The 14,724-nt window shown below is 39.8% G+C and overlaps 1 protein-coding gene across 3 annotated transcripts in view; it reads right to left on the bottom strand.

The window, feature by feature from the left end:
- FILIP1 (filamin A interacting protein 1) overlaps positions 1-14,724 on the bottom strand; it is a 104,705-nt gene that overhangs the window by 28,533 nt on the left and 61,448 nt on the right. For all 3 annotated transcript variants that reach the window (XM_029962680.1, XM_018077919.2, XM_018077918.2), the window contains one exon: positions 13,658-13,836. In XM_029962680.1, coding sequence (XP_029818540.1) covers positions 13,658-13,836 — 179 coding nt within the window. The remainder of the gene's footprint in view (positions 1-13,657; positions 13,837-14,724) is intronic.

Here is a 14,724-nt window from a genome sequence, read left to right as displayed (position 1 = left end):
TCAGGAAATGCATGTCCTCCAGAGAGTACCACATCATAAAACCATGGAATGGTTGAGGTTGGAAAGGACCTTGGATATGTCTAGTCCAGCCTCTTGGAGGTCCAGTTAGAGCAGGTTGCATAAGACCTGCTCTACTTCAGTCTTAGACACCTCCAAGCATGGAGACATCACAACCTCTCCGGGCAGCCTTTTTAGGGCCTGGGCAACTTCATCTTGAGAAAAATCTAAATCGGGCTGGGTCCCTAAGAAAAGGTGATGTATACCACATACAATGCCTCATGATGGTCACCAGTGGCACCTGTGACCACCAGTGATCCCCAGAGGGGACTTATGCCAGACTGCCAGCTCCCTCGGCTTTCTCTGCAACTTAGAAATATAAGAAGAGGGAACGTGACCTAGAGTTGCCAAAGTGGCCTGGATGTGAGCCAGCAGACAACTGGCCACAAGACTTGTCAGACAAAGTGCAGTGTGGTAGTGGTGAGCCTACACACCTGCACTAGTTGAGATATGTCTGTACCACTATGAGACTTTACAATTACAGTATTCTCCATCCACATTTCAACTACGCCAGGTACCCTCCACTATGCCAGTACCAGAGCTATAGGAGAGATCATGTAAGATGTCACAGCTAAGGTCAAACAGGCCTTTAACATTTACAGCTTTTCTTTTACTACAGAGAAATCACATGTATCTATATAAATATATAAAGGTGCTCCATATGTTGTTATTTCTCAAGAGTACCTTCAACTTTAAGTCACATCAAAGGCTGGGAAAATCTAACTTGCTCATGAATCTTTTTGTTCATGCTTTCATTGGGATGAAGTAGTCCAAGAAACACATTCCTGAGTAAAGCAGCTCTTTCAACATTGTGAGGCGAGGTAAAAAAACAAACAAGAAATAAAAGCATTGGAGGGAATGGGGAGGGAATAGATAGGAATCCTAAATTCCAACTCACCTCCGAAAGTCAGAAATTATTCTGTGCACCTGGTGCAGTTATCTGCTATAGGGGAGAGTAACTGGGAAGCAAAAGATGGAATTGGTTTAACAATTTAATGATGTGCTAATAGACTACACATTTCTTTGATAAGTTGCTCTCTTTAAAAATTCCCTAAGCTTTTCACAGCAATAGATTCCTCTTGTGGATCTTAGAGACTTGTAACAAATGGTTGCCTGATTATAAAATTATCTGTAAATATGGCTTTGTAACATTTCCAGCAGACTTCCCTACTCTCTGTTGGCTCTTCATCTTCAGTGCAGAAACACATGTAACATTTATAGTGAAGGCAGAGGTCTTGCAACGCTCTCCAAGTTCTCTAATATGTTACAAAAAGCCCAAATATTTCTGTTTGTGCAAAGCAAAGCTTTTCCTAAAATTGTGTTCACTTACATACATAAAAAGGTACTCTGTGTGCTTATCAAAGGGGTTTTTTGTTCCTAAAACCTTCAAAGCAGTGAAAAATCTTCCATCATTATTTTGTTTTTGTTTTCTTGCCTTCTTTTGGTAAGTCAAACTCATTTGGTAAGTCGGACCTGATCTCCACTTTCTACTTAGCCAGTTGCCTACTCTGAGTGTAACAGATACAAATTGATTCAGTGGCATCTTGTTAGAACATGAAAATTTTTAATACTGAAGGAGAGAAGAGGCTGATTTTAATTTGCTGCTGAAGATATAGTGAACAAGGTGATCCATTGGGCCTTCTGGAGAGAAACAAATAATGAAGATAAATGCAGTAAATACTTGAAACATGACTTTGTAGGAAAAGCCTGAGAAAAAGATTTCGAGCTGGACTCTGTGCTGTTATATCTCAGGCAATACATTTTATATGGCATACGTAATGCACATTAAAAGACTTCATTTGGTGAGTTGCACTGACAACTGGCTTTGTTCACCTTTGTGCTTATTTAAAACAGGTTGTTCCATGCAGCTGTTAAAGAAACTGTGCATGCACACACACACACATACACACATTTGCACACAGGCTTTTTTATTACTTCTCAGATCTTTCTAAATAAGTCATGCTGCCTAAGTTTTAAATTATTTTTCTTTTTGCAGCATGAAAATTGCCCTATGTTAGAATCTGCTGCCTTTTATGGAAGCAGGATTTAAAACTTTAACAAAAGCATTTCTGACTTTTTTTTTCCTGTTGCACGCCCCCACCCCCTTCCTTTTGGTTTTCTGCTTTCTTAACACTTGTGTATATCTTTCTGATAGCTGGGAAAGCTCAGCATCTCCCATACTGGTGCAACTCCCTTAAGTAAAAGTGATTACAGCTGAAGCAGGACCCATCAAGGTTACTGTTTTGTAGTATGATTTGATCACTATTTTGTTAATAAGCACCAATAGTCTCATAGAAGCCTGCTGTGACCCTTTGACCAAAGCATCTCTGGAGCCAGGGGAATAGGTGTCCAGGACCTCAGGGAAGTGCACGTGGTTCCTTGCTGCACTCTGTGGACCTGCCATTGTTAGTGCTGGCTGCTTCATCTACCTGTGCTCCATCAGAGCACCCTGCTAATGCTGTCTTTACCTGCTCTGGGCTCCACCCTTGTTTTTCTGAATTACTCACGTTTGATGTGCTAGGTGTTCTTGTGGAAAAAATAGGTGGAGGACTGAGCTCAAGGCCTTGAAAGCAGGGAGAACCGTGCCTGTTCTCAGTTTATGCAGAGAGAATTAGTCTTTTGGGAATGTCTTGGCCTCTTTTGCTCAAGGTGGGTCTGGGACATGAAATTAAACCTGACTGATTTTCACCTTTGTGTTGCTTTTGTTCTGTTGGCCTAAACCTGTCTCCCTGCTACTCCTCATCCTGAGGGACCTTTTAGGTCCCTCAGTTCAGTTCTTGCCCTGTTGCTCTAACTCCTACTGACCTTTTCTGGACTTCCTTTTCTTTTGTGCTTCTTCTCACTGACCCCTCCTCAAAGCAAGGTAATACAGCGACTGATTGGGGTCGAAAGGCACCTGAGTCCTACACCTTAAACTAAAGGTTGCCCACTTCACTTCTTCCTATTTGACACATCACTGAAATAACATATTTGATAGAGTGAATAAAAAACTGGGCAGGAAAAATGAGAGAAAACAGGCTCCAAAGAATTGCTGCTTCATTTTAGCATCAAACAACACAAGTGACGGTGTCTGGAGTCACCATGAGAGGGTCTCAAACATGGGAAAGTGTACCAAAAAAAAGAGTGAAGAGGTTTAAAATCTGGATTTAGGAAATAGCATCATTCATATTGTTGCACACATCGGGATAGTCAAGCATGAAAAAGCTCACACAGCTGTACAACAGCAATGGAGCTTGAGAGCAAGACTGCTCAGGTGTAGTCAATATAAAAACTCATCTCTGTCAATGCAGGGTCTCAGACACTTCTAGAAATACAAGGCATGTGTGCACTTGTTTATATCATACTTGGCAACCTCAGTCACAACTTGACATAAGGATAAAACAATCACCTACAAAAGCGGAAAAAAATAAATAATCTCATGACGATTCCTTCACGATTTTTAAACATGTCTTCCTGTGAGTGCCATATTCAGTGACTTAGCAATAATGAATCCTTAGTAAATTTTTCAAATGCTGTGGAAGAGCACTCAGTGGCTGCATTTATGAACTAAAGAGGGACTGATAGATTTTAACAACATCAGCACTGAGTAATCCATGGTTGTCACACCACATGCTAATATGTCATATCTCAAATCTCAATCTGAAAGGCTATGAAGGTATTTCCATCAATTTTTAAGACACGACCCTGAACACAAAAGAGGGCCTACCACATCCATCTCACAACCCCACCTTTGCTAGTGCTTTTTGCCCATGTATTCTGGAGGTGCAGCATAAATGAGCACCTCTCCTCCAACCAGAAAAAGGAACAAAGAAACAAACCCGTCACAACTGTGAAAAAACCCACCAAATTCAAGCCCCCTACAGCTACACAGAGCTTTTTGACTACCACATAGCTACTTACAACAGGTCATGCAATTCTTAGGTTTGCTGATTGTATTAGATTTGTGTCTATTGAGAGGCATTATAGAGTAGTCTGTCCCCGCTGCACCTCCCCAGCCCTCACACAGGGGCTAGACTTGCTCAAGATTTGAGCCTGCTATTTTAACCTTCTACTTCTAGTTGCTTAGAGCAGGATCCAAAAAAGACTCCCATAGGTATCTGGAGTGGAATCAATGAAGACTTTTAAAAGGAAAGGATAAAACAAACAAAACAACCCAAACTAAACCCAAACCCAACAAATGCACATATAAATTTGAATCTTCACAGGCACCTGATTTTTGAGCAGATCTGTATTTGGCTTGCCCAAATGTGCTGTTGCACATCCTTGGTAGTCCCATCATCTTGTCCGAGCTGAACATAATTTTTCACCTGAGGTTATTTGGGCTTTATGACATACTTGTCTTTTGTTCTGAGGACCAGAGGCATGGGCTGACCACAGCCATCACACAAGGATGGGAGTCATAGGTGTTTCCATTTGAGGAAACACAAGCAGCATGACTCTTGCACCAGCATCCCTGTGTTACTTGCTCCAGGAGTAGCATATCTGGTTTTATTTCTCTCCTCAGCCTGAAATAATTCTAGCTTGCACTACCCCTTTCCAAGACGATGTCCTGACCTGTTGAGTGTTTGAGTGGTGAAAAAAAGGACAGGGAATAACTCGGAATAACTGCAGAGCTTGACTTCCACTGAGCATACAAATCACTTATTTTTAAAAATCTTATGGTGACATAAGTGCAAATGATGTCTCAAGCACAAAGAGGCAAAAGTTTACAGCCTTGTTGGTAGTATCAATAAGCAATACTGACTAAAAATAATTCAAAATACAAGGCTATAATTAATCTGGAGAAATTATGAAAAGAAAGTTGTTATTGTTAATATTATTATTATTACTACTACAATTGCTATTATTATTACTATCATGGACCAAAATGCATATAGAAGTTATATAAAAATATAATCTTACAGGAAATATGTATAAGTTAATTTTCTGGAGAGAAAACTCTCACGCAGAAGCTATAAATCCACTCAAGAAACTGCTGTATGTAATACCTTTATATATGCATGTATAAACTTCTACAGGTATATGCATACACACATTTCAGAATTCCTGCTCTGATTCTCATTAATCCCATTAATCAAGAAGAGCTCTACTGACTTCAGAGGAATTGCAACAATGCCAGCTTTGTGCTCATAAAATCCAGCATCGGGATGGCATGTTTACAGATTAATTATTTCCTAAGACCTGAAGAAGCTGGATGTAGAGAGCTTGGTGTGCTAATGATGGGCACAAGGCAATGGTGCTTGCCACCGAAAGCAAGTTGGACCAACAGCACTTGGTCTATCAGGACAGTCAAACCAGGACAGACTCTTCTCTATTGTAGATTAGCCATGCCCACATCACATGAGCTGTGTAACAACTGCAAGAGGCAATACCCCATTCTCCACACCACCCACCTGCCTTCCACCAGTACATGCACTGTTCTTCCCCTACTGTTTTTGGAAACCAGGGTTGTATCCCAGGCAGTAATTTTCAAAATGAAAAAATGTTGAAAGCAATGCATCATTTTAAAACAAGTTAAGTCATCTAGGAAAAGACTGACATTTAAATGATGAAAGAGAATACATCTATCCCTTTCCAGTTCCTCTGAAAATAAACATTTTAAATGGAACTGTACAGGAACTTTCATTCTGTGATATATATACTTGTCACCAAGAGATACTTTTTCAGCTATGACATAATTGCTATCATCACAAAAGCATTGCTGTCATTCTGCTATAATTTAGCCTCATTTTCTGCTCATTTCTTTATCTTTTCTCATTAGGGCATTACGTACTCAGTTATGTTACTATTAATCATTCCCTAACATAAGCAGCTGAATAACAGAGCTGTGTGAGTAATTGATTTTTCAGTTTCAGAGCTGAATCAAAAATTCAATAAGTATCAAGAAAAAAAAAGTCTTTATTTTTCTCTCTCATTCAAGTGAAAAAGGTGTTTCATGTGGATTTCAGTGAAACATTTGTTTTTCTCGAATCAGTAATTTCATTTCCATCTTTGTCATTTTAAGAAAAGCTACAGATAGAGATACATCTTGGCACAATTCACCAAACCAACAAGTGAAAAATCCTCGCTTTTTCAGAAGATGACCAGTGAATTCCTGTGTCTGGGGTAATTTGAATACCTAGACACTGACCTACAAGAAGATTTTCACCTCTTTGGTGAAAAGAACTCAGAATTATGTGATTTGCAAAAGTAGAACAATTTTGCCCAGGAAGAATGGGAACAGACACTCCAAAGGACCAGTGATGTGACCAGGAGGGCCTCCTCACAGAGGTGGATTCAGGTCCCAACAGGTTGACTGAAGGATTGAAGGTCTCCCATGGTGCAGGTGAATCATAATCACAAGGTCATTTGATGGTTCTTTGACTAGCTGGTCTTGTGAATTAAGCCACCAGATTTTTTTTGTTGACATTTATAATAATCTTAGACCCTAAATGGCATGTTTTAGTGAGTTTTTAAAAAGTTAGTTGAAACACTAACTATGGCAACACAATATGATAATCAGGCACCTACTCAGGTACTTTACAAATATGTGGTGAATTATACACTTTGCATTTCTCTCCCCTCAGATTTGCACAGGCCTTGGCAAATTTCAAAAAACCACTTTGTTTGGATATGTGCACCCCCTGGATTTTTTATTTCTGTCTTATGATTTTTCCACATATAAGCCCTCAAAAAAAAATGAAAACTGAAATGATGCAAATATAAAAAAAATTATTCTCCATTGCTGCTGGAGATACTGCGGGAACGAGAAGGGAATGAATGCACAACTTAGCACCCTCTTGGGGAAAGAAGATGGAAAAAGCATTACATCTGTTTAGGGTTAGGAAAGCTTCTATATAACCTCACTGAGTCATAATAACCCCCCTAGTCAGATGACATCTTGAGGTTGTTCACACAATTTAGTGGAAATTACTGGATCATATAGAACAGGTCTTGAATATTAGTAGGGCATTAATGTAAGTAGTAGGTCATGTACTTCACTAATTACTCTGTGCATCTCTGCACAGGTAAACTTTCATTTAAACATGTCCAAACTTGAGTGCCTATTATCATATATTTATACTTGTAAATAATTGGCATCTATCTAAATTTTTTAGAAATTCACTGAAACCTGGCACTTCAGCTGAAACCTGTTTCTAATCTTTCTGAATGAGGAAGCAATTTTCCCTACATGACCCTGATTCAATTCTTGTTTTCTTTGCCTAAAAAAATGACAACTTAAAACGATGGCCTCTGTAGAGCTGTGAACGGATATATAATAACTCTGAAACATGCCAAAGACCCTTTAAATGTTAAAATTGTTACCTATTGCACCCTGGACAGAGTTTGAGTTCATGAGCAGATTTTGAATGAAGTCATTTTTTCCCCCGTCTGACCCTGGGAGCATTTGAATTGATGATTTTAGCAAGTAAAGTTTCAGGAATAATGAACTACATATAGTTTTGTATAGTAATTCTCTCTCAAGGGCTGTGAAGCTGATGCCTACTTAGAAAAAATTTTGGAAGAATAGCTGAAACAACACATGATACCATTTTATATAATCCCAGAAGTGACTGAAAGGCCGGGCAGTTTTGAGGACTATCCAAGTGTAAAGAGATGGATTTGGATTAGTCCCAGTTCACATTGTGTAACACTTGCAATACTTTCATATTGTTTCTCCACAGTCAGATGTGGCTGTTTGTTCTCTCATTTTTAAATTACCTTTGGAGCCATTTTGTTGGAACTTGGGACCAGATTCATTAGTTAAAACATGAACTTTGAACTGTCGCTGCCTTACAGTCAGATAGGGCTGTAAAACAGGACCTACAAAATGGATGACCTTCAGATTTACTTAACTGTGCAGAAATTGTACTTGTCATTGCCAGGTTTTTAAAATTATTTATTTTAATAGACTACCACAGAATTTGTGATCTGTGATCCTGTGAATATATTACATTTACAGAAAATAACCAGCATTTCCAAACCATACAGATCGCACGTCAGCCTAAAAGAAAAGAATAAAAGCTGTACTGCTGTCCTTGTATTCCAAATTATAAGATTAAAAGTTCAGAGATGCACTTACTGAAAAGTAGACAGAGAGTGTCTCAGTACTCTACTACAGCCAGTAATGTGCAGTCAGATGAGTAACTACTGTAAGCAATGGTGAATTCCCACAGTCCCATTGGGCTGGCTTTTCCTCTTTTTGGGTCACAATTTGGACACTAGGACACAGAAACAATCGCCATATGAGAAAAAAGCCTGAGTACCAATATGGCTAAGAACTCTTGGGGAAAAAAAAGATTGCAAATCTATTTCTGTAAAGTAATTTAATTTCCAGGCTTTAAAGGAATTGCCAACAGATTACACAGTTATGGGGCAAGTGTAAGTATGGGATCTTACACCTCACCCCATACAATATCTCTGCATGGGGCTATTCTTACCACAAAATTTGGTCTTAGAGTGGTAAATCACAGAGATGTATTAGTCTGAACACTTTATATTTTTGGCTTGATTGTTCTCTAAATGAGTAATTGACTGATGGATACTCTGCCCTGCTGTCTTCCTGCCAGCTTCTTTATTTTACAGGCTTCATAAAAATAATGAGAAAATACAAATTGGAAAGGTAACACACACAAAATCTCCAAGCTGTATTACACTCCAGCCTTTGCAGTTGCTTAGGTCCATGATATAGAGGGAAACAAAAAGGCAAGCACTTCCCAATGAAAGACTTGGTGCTGCCGTCTTGTGGGAAAAGGAAGAAGGGGAAGTTTGTTAATAAAAGTAGAAAGACATAAAAGGAAAAAAGTGTTTTAAAAACTTGTTAACATCAACACTCTCATTTTTACTTCAAGATGGCTATATGCTTTATTGCTCACAGATCAGTTTCCTTTGCAGGTGATCCAGGCCTAGAATTACATCAGCAGCAGAGCAGCCAAGAGCATCTTTGTGCCAGGATGACCGAAGCCAAGAGGAATGTATTATCACAGACCTCCGAGGGACTTGCCAGTGCATTCCTTGCTGGGGGTGCTGCGATGGGGGAGGCAAAGAGGAGACAATTTTACATGAAGACTGACAGGAAACTTTTTGGAGGAAAGATCTGGGGTCACAGTCTTGCTGTCTCCTCTAAGCAGATCTAATTATGGCCATGTACTTCAAAAAGAAGATTTAACCAAAACCAGATTTAACAGGGCAATGCTTAGGAACTACAGACTGAATCCTCAGCCTTGCCTTGAGGAAAACATGAAATGCTTCAGTGCACTGGGAACACTGTCGCTGTGGTTGTAAAGAATAATTTGAAGCAGCATGGAAAGCAAGAACCAATTTAAAATCCTCATCACTTCAATTAAATCTTACAGTGAAACATGGCTAAGCATAATATCAGTGCTTTAGGACAGACAACACTTAGACACTGGGTGTATATTTACTGACACCTTGCGTGGTGGGGTGACAGAGTCTCAGCAGTCTCACGGGTCGTGGTGGAAATGACCAAACTACTCACCAAGCAGATCCCCCATAACAGAGCTTCAACAAAGCCTTTTTGCCATATCACACCCTCTATTCTGCAACCCACTTCCAGTGCTTATAAAAGAAACTCCCTACTCCCCCTTTGCCCCATTTTTGAAGTCTTTCAGGCTATTTCTTCAATCAGTCCTGGATGGCAGTGGTTGTCACAGCAAGCCTGTTTCTGAATCCTTAAAATCAATGGGAGCTTTCCAGTGCTTTTAATAGCAGCAAAATGTGCTGTCAACAAACGGGATTAAAAGAAGGGTACAAGACAAATTGTTCAGAGATTAGCACCTCTAAAAATGTCAGCATTTTAAAGCTCGTCTCCTAGGTCAATCGAGATGTCAAAGTGTTAAGGTTACACAGAACTCTACCCTTTTCCACCAAAACAAAAAGCCCTGCTATCAAATGAAAAAGTTTATAATTGATCCTAAAGATTGCCCCCACCCATCCCAGTTCCCTAAAGGGGAAGGCAAGAGGGCTGGGACTAGGCAGAACAGAGAACAATCAAATACCATTTCATGCTAATTGTGCCTTACACATGAATTTTTGGAGTGGGGAAGTACAAATAGCTGGTTTAGCTGCAACCAGCTCAGCCCAAACTCAGACCACCAGCTCTCTACACTAGGAAGACTAATTTTATCCCTGAGGCTGCTGCTGCTGCCTGCTCTTCTGCTCTCCAGGTGTCCACTGCAAGCCACATTGTCAGTGCAGTTCTGACCAGACCCCTCATTCTCCATCTGTCAGACCACAGACTCCTTACCCCACCATCTGCCACCCAAGGTCTCTGAGAGGGCCCAGGGACCTCCAGCTCTTCTCTGTATTTTTCAGCCTCCTCAGGAGGCTCCAGGAAGATGTCTGCTTTTGCATTCCTGGGGATAGGAGATGACCAAGGACAACTGGATGTTACAGAAACAGCAGCTGAGGTGGGCAAGCACTGAAAAGGGAAATTTAGTCGCATAGAAAAATAGAAAATACTGTCTGTAACTTTCAAACATCATTAGATATTATTATAGCATACTATAGGGAAATTTGCAAAACACTTCAGCCACCATGTCTGCAGAAGCACCTTCCACTAAAAGTACCAGATTTCTTTCATCTCTATCTGGCAAAGGGTTGTCACTACTCTTTTCCTGTAACATGCCAACTTTTCCCACAATCTTTCTTCAGGTCAGTTGCACTTGGTTTTGCAGAGCCAATACCAACAGCGAGGCCCTCCAGCTTTCTCCCTTTACCCTCCCAGCTGTCTACATTTTGAATATCCCAATGTACAATGTCCACTTTCTTATACTTTTCATGCATAATTATTCTTGACAAATCATGTTTTCCTGTTACTTCCTTCCTGTGTGAGGCTGACCTAACAATTAGTCCCTTCGTAGGAATGGTTTGCTTTCATATCGTGTTGTTGTAGGTGCATTAGAGACAATGTATGAAAGTGCATGTAAAAAAAATATTCCAAAGTAAATACATTAAGAGTGTGCTAGACATACATTAGAACTGAGGCATATTTCTGCTCTTAGAGAATTCCCCTTTTTCCTTTGTTCAAACTTTCACAAGACAGCAAAAGCAGATGTGGCCTGCAAAAGTTGATGAGGACAATGGTAAGGAAAGGTTGATAAAATACTGTGAGGAAAGAAATCACTGAAATTACTTAGATCCAGGGCAGGAATTATTACTGCTCTCATTGTAGCAGACTGCTGTGAGATGGCCATCCCACAGCACTGTTCTTCTTCTGGCTCACCCTGTCTCATTAACATTATAACTGTGAGTGCAGCAGAGTGGCTGACGGGCAAAGTTCACCTCTGTGTCCCTTTTCGTTTTCATGGAGACTACAAGTCTGTTCAGTTCTTAATAAAATAACCCTCAAAGCACCACAGTAAAGTGAATTATGTACATAGTGGTACTTATAAAACTAGAATGCCTGTGCAGGACCTTGAAAAATGCCTTTGAGCAGGTCAGTTCTCTGTCCCAATATGCAGATTAGGTGAGTATGAGTTTTTTGTATGTTTTATCCTACTGCAACTTAATCTTTACACTTCAAACTCTTTCTTTTTGACAAAATCTATTGTCACTTTGGGGCTTTCTTAAGAAGTCACCCCATTGCTCTTTTTTTCTTTGTGAATATAGCCCTCAAACAGTACTACTTCTAGTTTTTAATACTTACAAAGATGTGGGTGCAGCCTCAGTTTCATGTGCACTCAGCAAGCAAAGGTGAGGAGTTGGGATCGTTTAAGACTATATGCTAATAAGTGGTTTACAGCCCATCCTGATTTTGCTAATCTGCTCTGTGAGTGATCTGGGAGGAGGACTCCCAGAAGAGAGAGGGAGGTGCATCTTGGTTTTCTGTGTTCAGCTAAATGCCATATCCTCTGTGCTTGGCGGCTGCTGACTTGAAATGAATTTTCTCACTAGTGCCATAGACAAACAAAGTGGATTAAATAGCAAACATCAGGTTTCTTGTTTACTTAACATAAATCAACAGGGTTTCAGCACTGCAATTATTCCCCTGCAGCCACCAGTACAGAGGCATTGGTGACTGAAGCCAGCAGGCTTAGTTGCTCTTAAAGATCTGTTTTCAGGAGAAATTCAAGCTCAAATTCTCCTTTTTTTTATTGCTGTTTTTTCGAAAATGATAAAATGGAGAAAACCAGAAGTTTGAAAGAGCAGAAAGGGTAAGAGAAAAAGCCCACAGAGATGAGACTTGATATCTTGATAGCAGTAGTAATGTAAGGCGAAAATCCTTGTAATCACTTCATTGAAGGAAGTCAGTTCAAACCACATCATAATCTTAGACTATTTAGTGGCCTTCACAAATTGAGAGGGAATAATAAGAGAGCAACAACTGTCAAATTAATGTGAATATTAAATGTAAAGACAAATGTAAATGGTATTTTAATACCACTTTTACTTTTGTAGCATTTTAGTGGCTGCATGTCCACACATACGTGGATATTCAGCATAGAGAGAAAATGGCAGCTATGAGAATCAGATGTGAAACTGCTCTTTACTTGGAAATACAACACATTTTTTATTTTCTACTATGAGAATCCAATTGCTAGGATACAGAAGCATTTTTTTCCTTTAATGTTTGCCAATCAACGCAGGAAAATAGAGACAGAAAAATAACAGCTATTAAACCAGGAAATATCGTCACTGTAGCTCATGTGCCACCTACTCAAAGCTGGCGCTGAACTGAGCTCAAGAAATACACCAAACAATTTCACTCCTAGCTTTTTGCAAATGTCTGCCACAAGCCTGTGGTTTCCTCAACAGCATTTCTTCTTTGAACTTGCCTTAAGTGTTTTTCTCAGAGCTTGTTTGTTGTTTTTTTTTTTTAAAAGAAACACAACATCATGTATTGATTTCAAGCAATTTGGTATGAGCATGAAATTTTCACATTGAAAAACTGAGTGCTCAACCTTCACCTAAGGTAGTTATCTTTCTTTTCTTAGAGACACAAAGACTCTTCCCTCAAGCAGGATAAACACTTGGAAAAAACAATCTTGAGTGTATAGACTGTGAAATAAACACTGCAGATACCACAGGCTAGGCACGTTTTGTAAAACATGAAAATATTTTCTTCCACGGGAACAGAGAACTTGCCTGAGGCATGTGTCTTCAAAGATATTAAAAAGAATGCAAATGGTTTGTGCCTTTTCAAGCCTAAATGTTAAGGGCATGGCAAAGTCCCACCACTTGTGTGCTAGTATCGTTATACGTGTTGTGGTTTTCCTTACCCTGTCCTCCTGCTGTGACAACAGTGCTCTGACCTTCATGAAATGTAGCACTTAGCTAAGCAAGCCAGTCCCAAACTTAGCCAACATAAATAACATCTGATCAAAAGCTACCTGGAGGTGAACCCAAAACGGGCATGACTAATTCAAAACAAATCCATTTCTTAATTCAAGTGCACACTACAGGAACATTCAATGGTATTCCTCCAGCTCTAGACTTGCACAGTAATGTACTTACTAACAACATGAGTGGACTGACATTTTCAAATGGTTTACACGTGAGTTTAGTGTCATTTGAACACAGAAAATACAGAACAAATCACTGCTGAACTGACAAACACTGGGACACTGGGTATAGTCTTTGCACTGTCTCAGGTACTCACCTCTCCCGCTCCTGTTCCAGGAGATTAGTAAAGTCATCACTCTTGTTCATGTAATCTGTATGTTTATGTTTCTCATTTTCTAGCTCATAAACTGTGCGACGATGGCACTTTTCTGCCAACAGGAGCTGTTCCAGCATGCGCCGATACGTCTCTTTCTGCTTTTCTTCAAGTCTGTCTAGCTGGATTGTAGGAGATGAGAACAGACTGTTTTAAAGGTCTCCTTGATTACTTCATCTGATTTATTAACCAACAGTGTTCTGTTTGGTAAATGTGAGTCCCACAGTTTTAATTCTTGAGCTATATGTAAAGCAGTAACTAGAAATAAGAATAACTGTCCTGTGAAAGTAATGATTTATCTGGATGACATATTAGCAATAAACATTTGCACAGTTTTCACATACACAAAAGGCAGAACTTCACTTAGTTTGCGGGTATCAAATTTGTTGCAGTGCAGAATGTCCCCTGTGGTGAGGTGCTGTGCACACTTTTTTCATTTCATACAGGAAAAGCTGTAGCTGAGACCTCTGACCCTGGGAACCTGAGTTCACACACCTGTACGGGGACTAGACACCTACATGTGGAGCATAAAGTGTAATCTCAAGGCTGAAATTTGAGTTGTGCATCTTCAACACACCTGTACAACTGCTGAGATAAATCTATTTAGATTCAGTACAGATTCAGTTTTACATTACCAAATACAATTCAATATAAGCTTTAGGGTTTCCCCCTCAGCCTGTTTTTTGACAGAAATTATCTTTCTTTATTTGCAACACTTTACCTTTTTTACCTTCTGTAATTTTTTTTATTAATTTAATTTGCCAGTTGTTATTCAAACAAGCACTAAGACCAGGAAGGTGTGTCTAAAAAGATGCTAGGGCGCTCCAAACACACCATGGCTATTCATGTTGCTCCTTTTGCTGGTTCTTGGGTGCAGATAAAAATCTCCATCCTCTTCCTTGCCAAAGCGGCCCACAGCCCTGGTACTTCTCTGCTTGCCTGCCCCTGGCAGAATGTCTGGCTGAGCCTGCTCTGCACACCTCCAGCCCTTACCATCTTCCTTGGCCCCA

Source organism: Manacus vitellinus, unplaced genomic scaffold (assembly GCF_001715985.3).
Source record: "Manacus vitellinus isolate BGI_N305 unplaced genomic scaffold, ASM171598v3 scaffold_4_pilon, whole genome shotgun sequence".
Lineage (NCBI taxonomy): Eukaryota > Metazoa > Chordata > Aves > Passeriformes > Pipridae > Manacus > Manacus vitellinus.
Note: the sequence above shows the minus strand (reverse complement) of the source record. Positions and strands in the feature narration are given on the sequence as shown.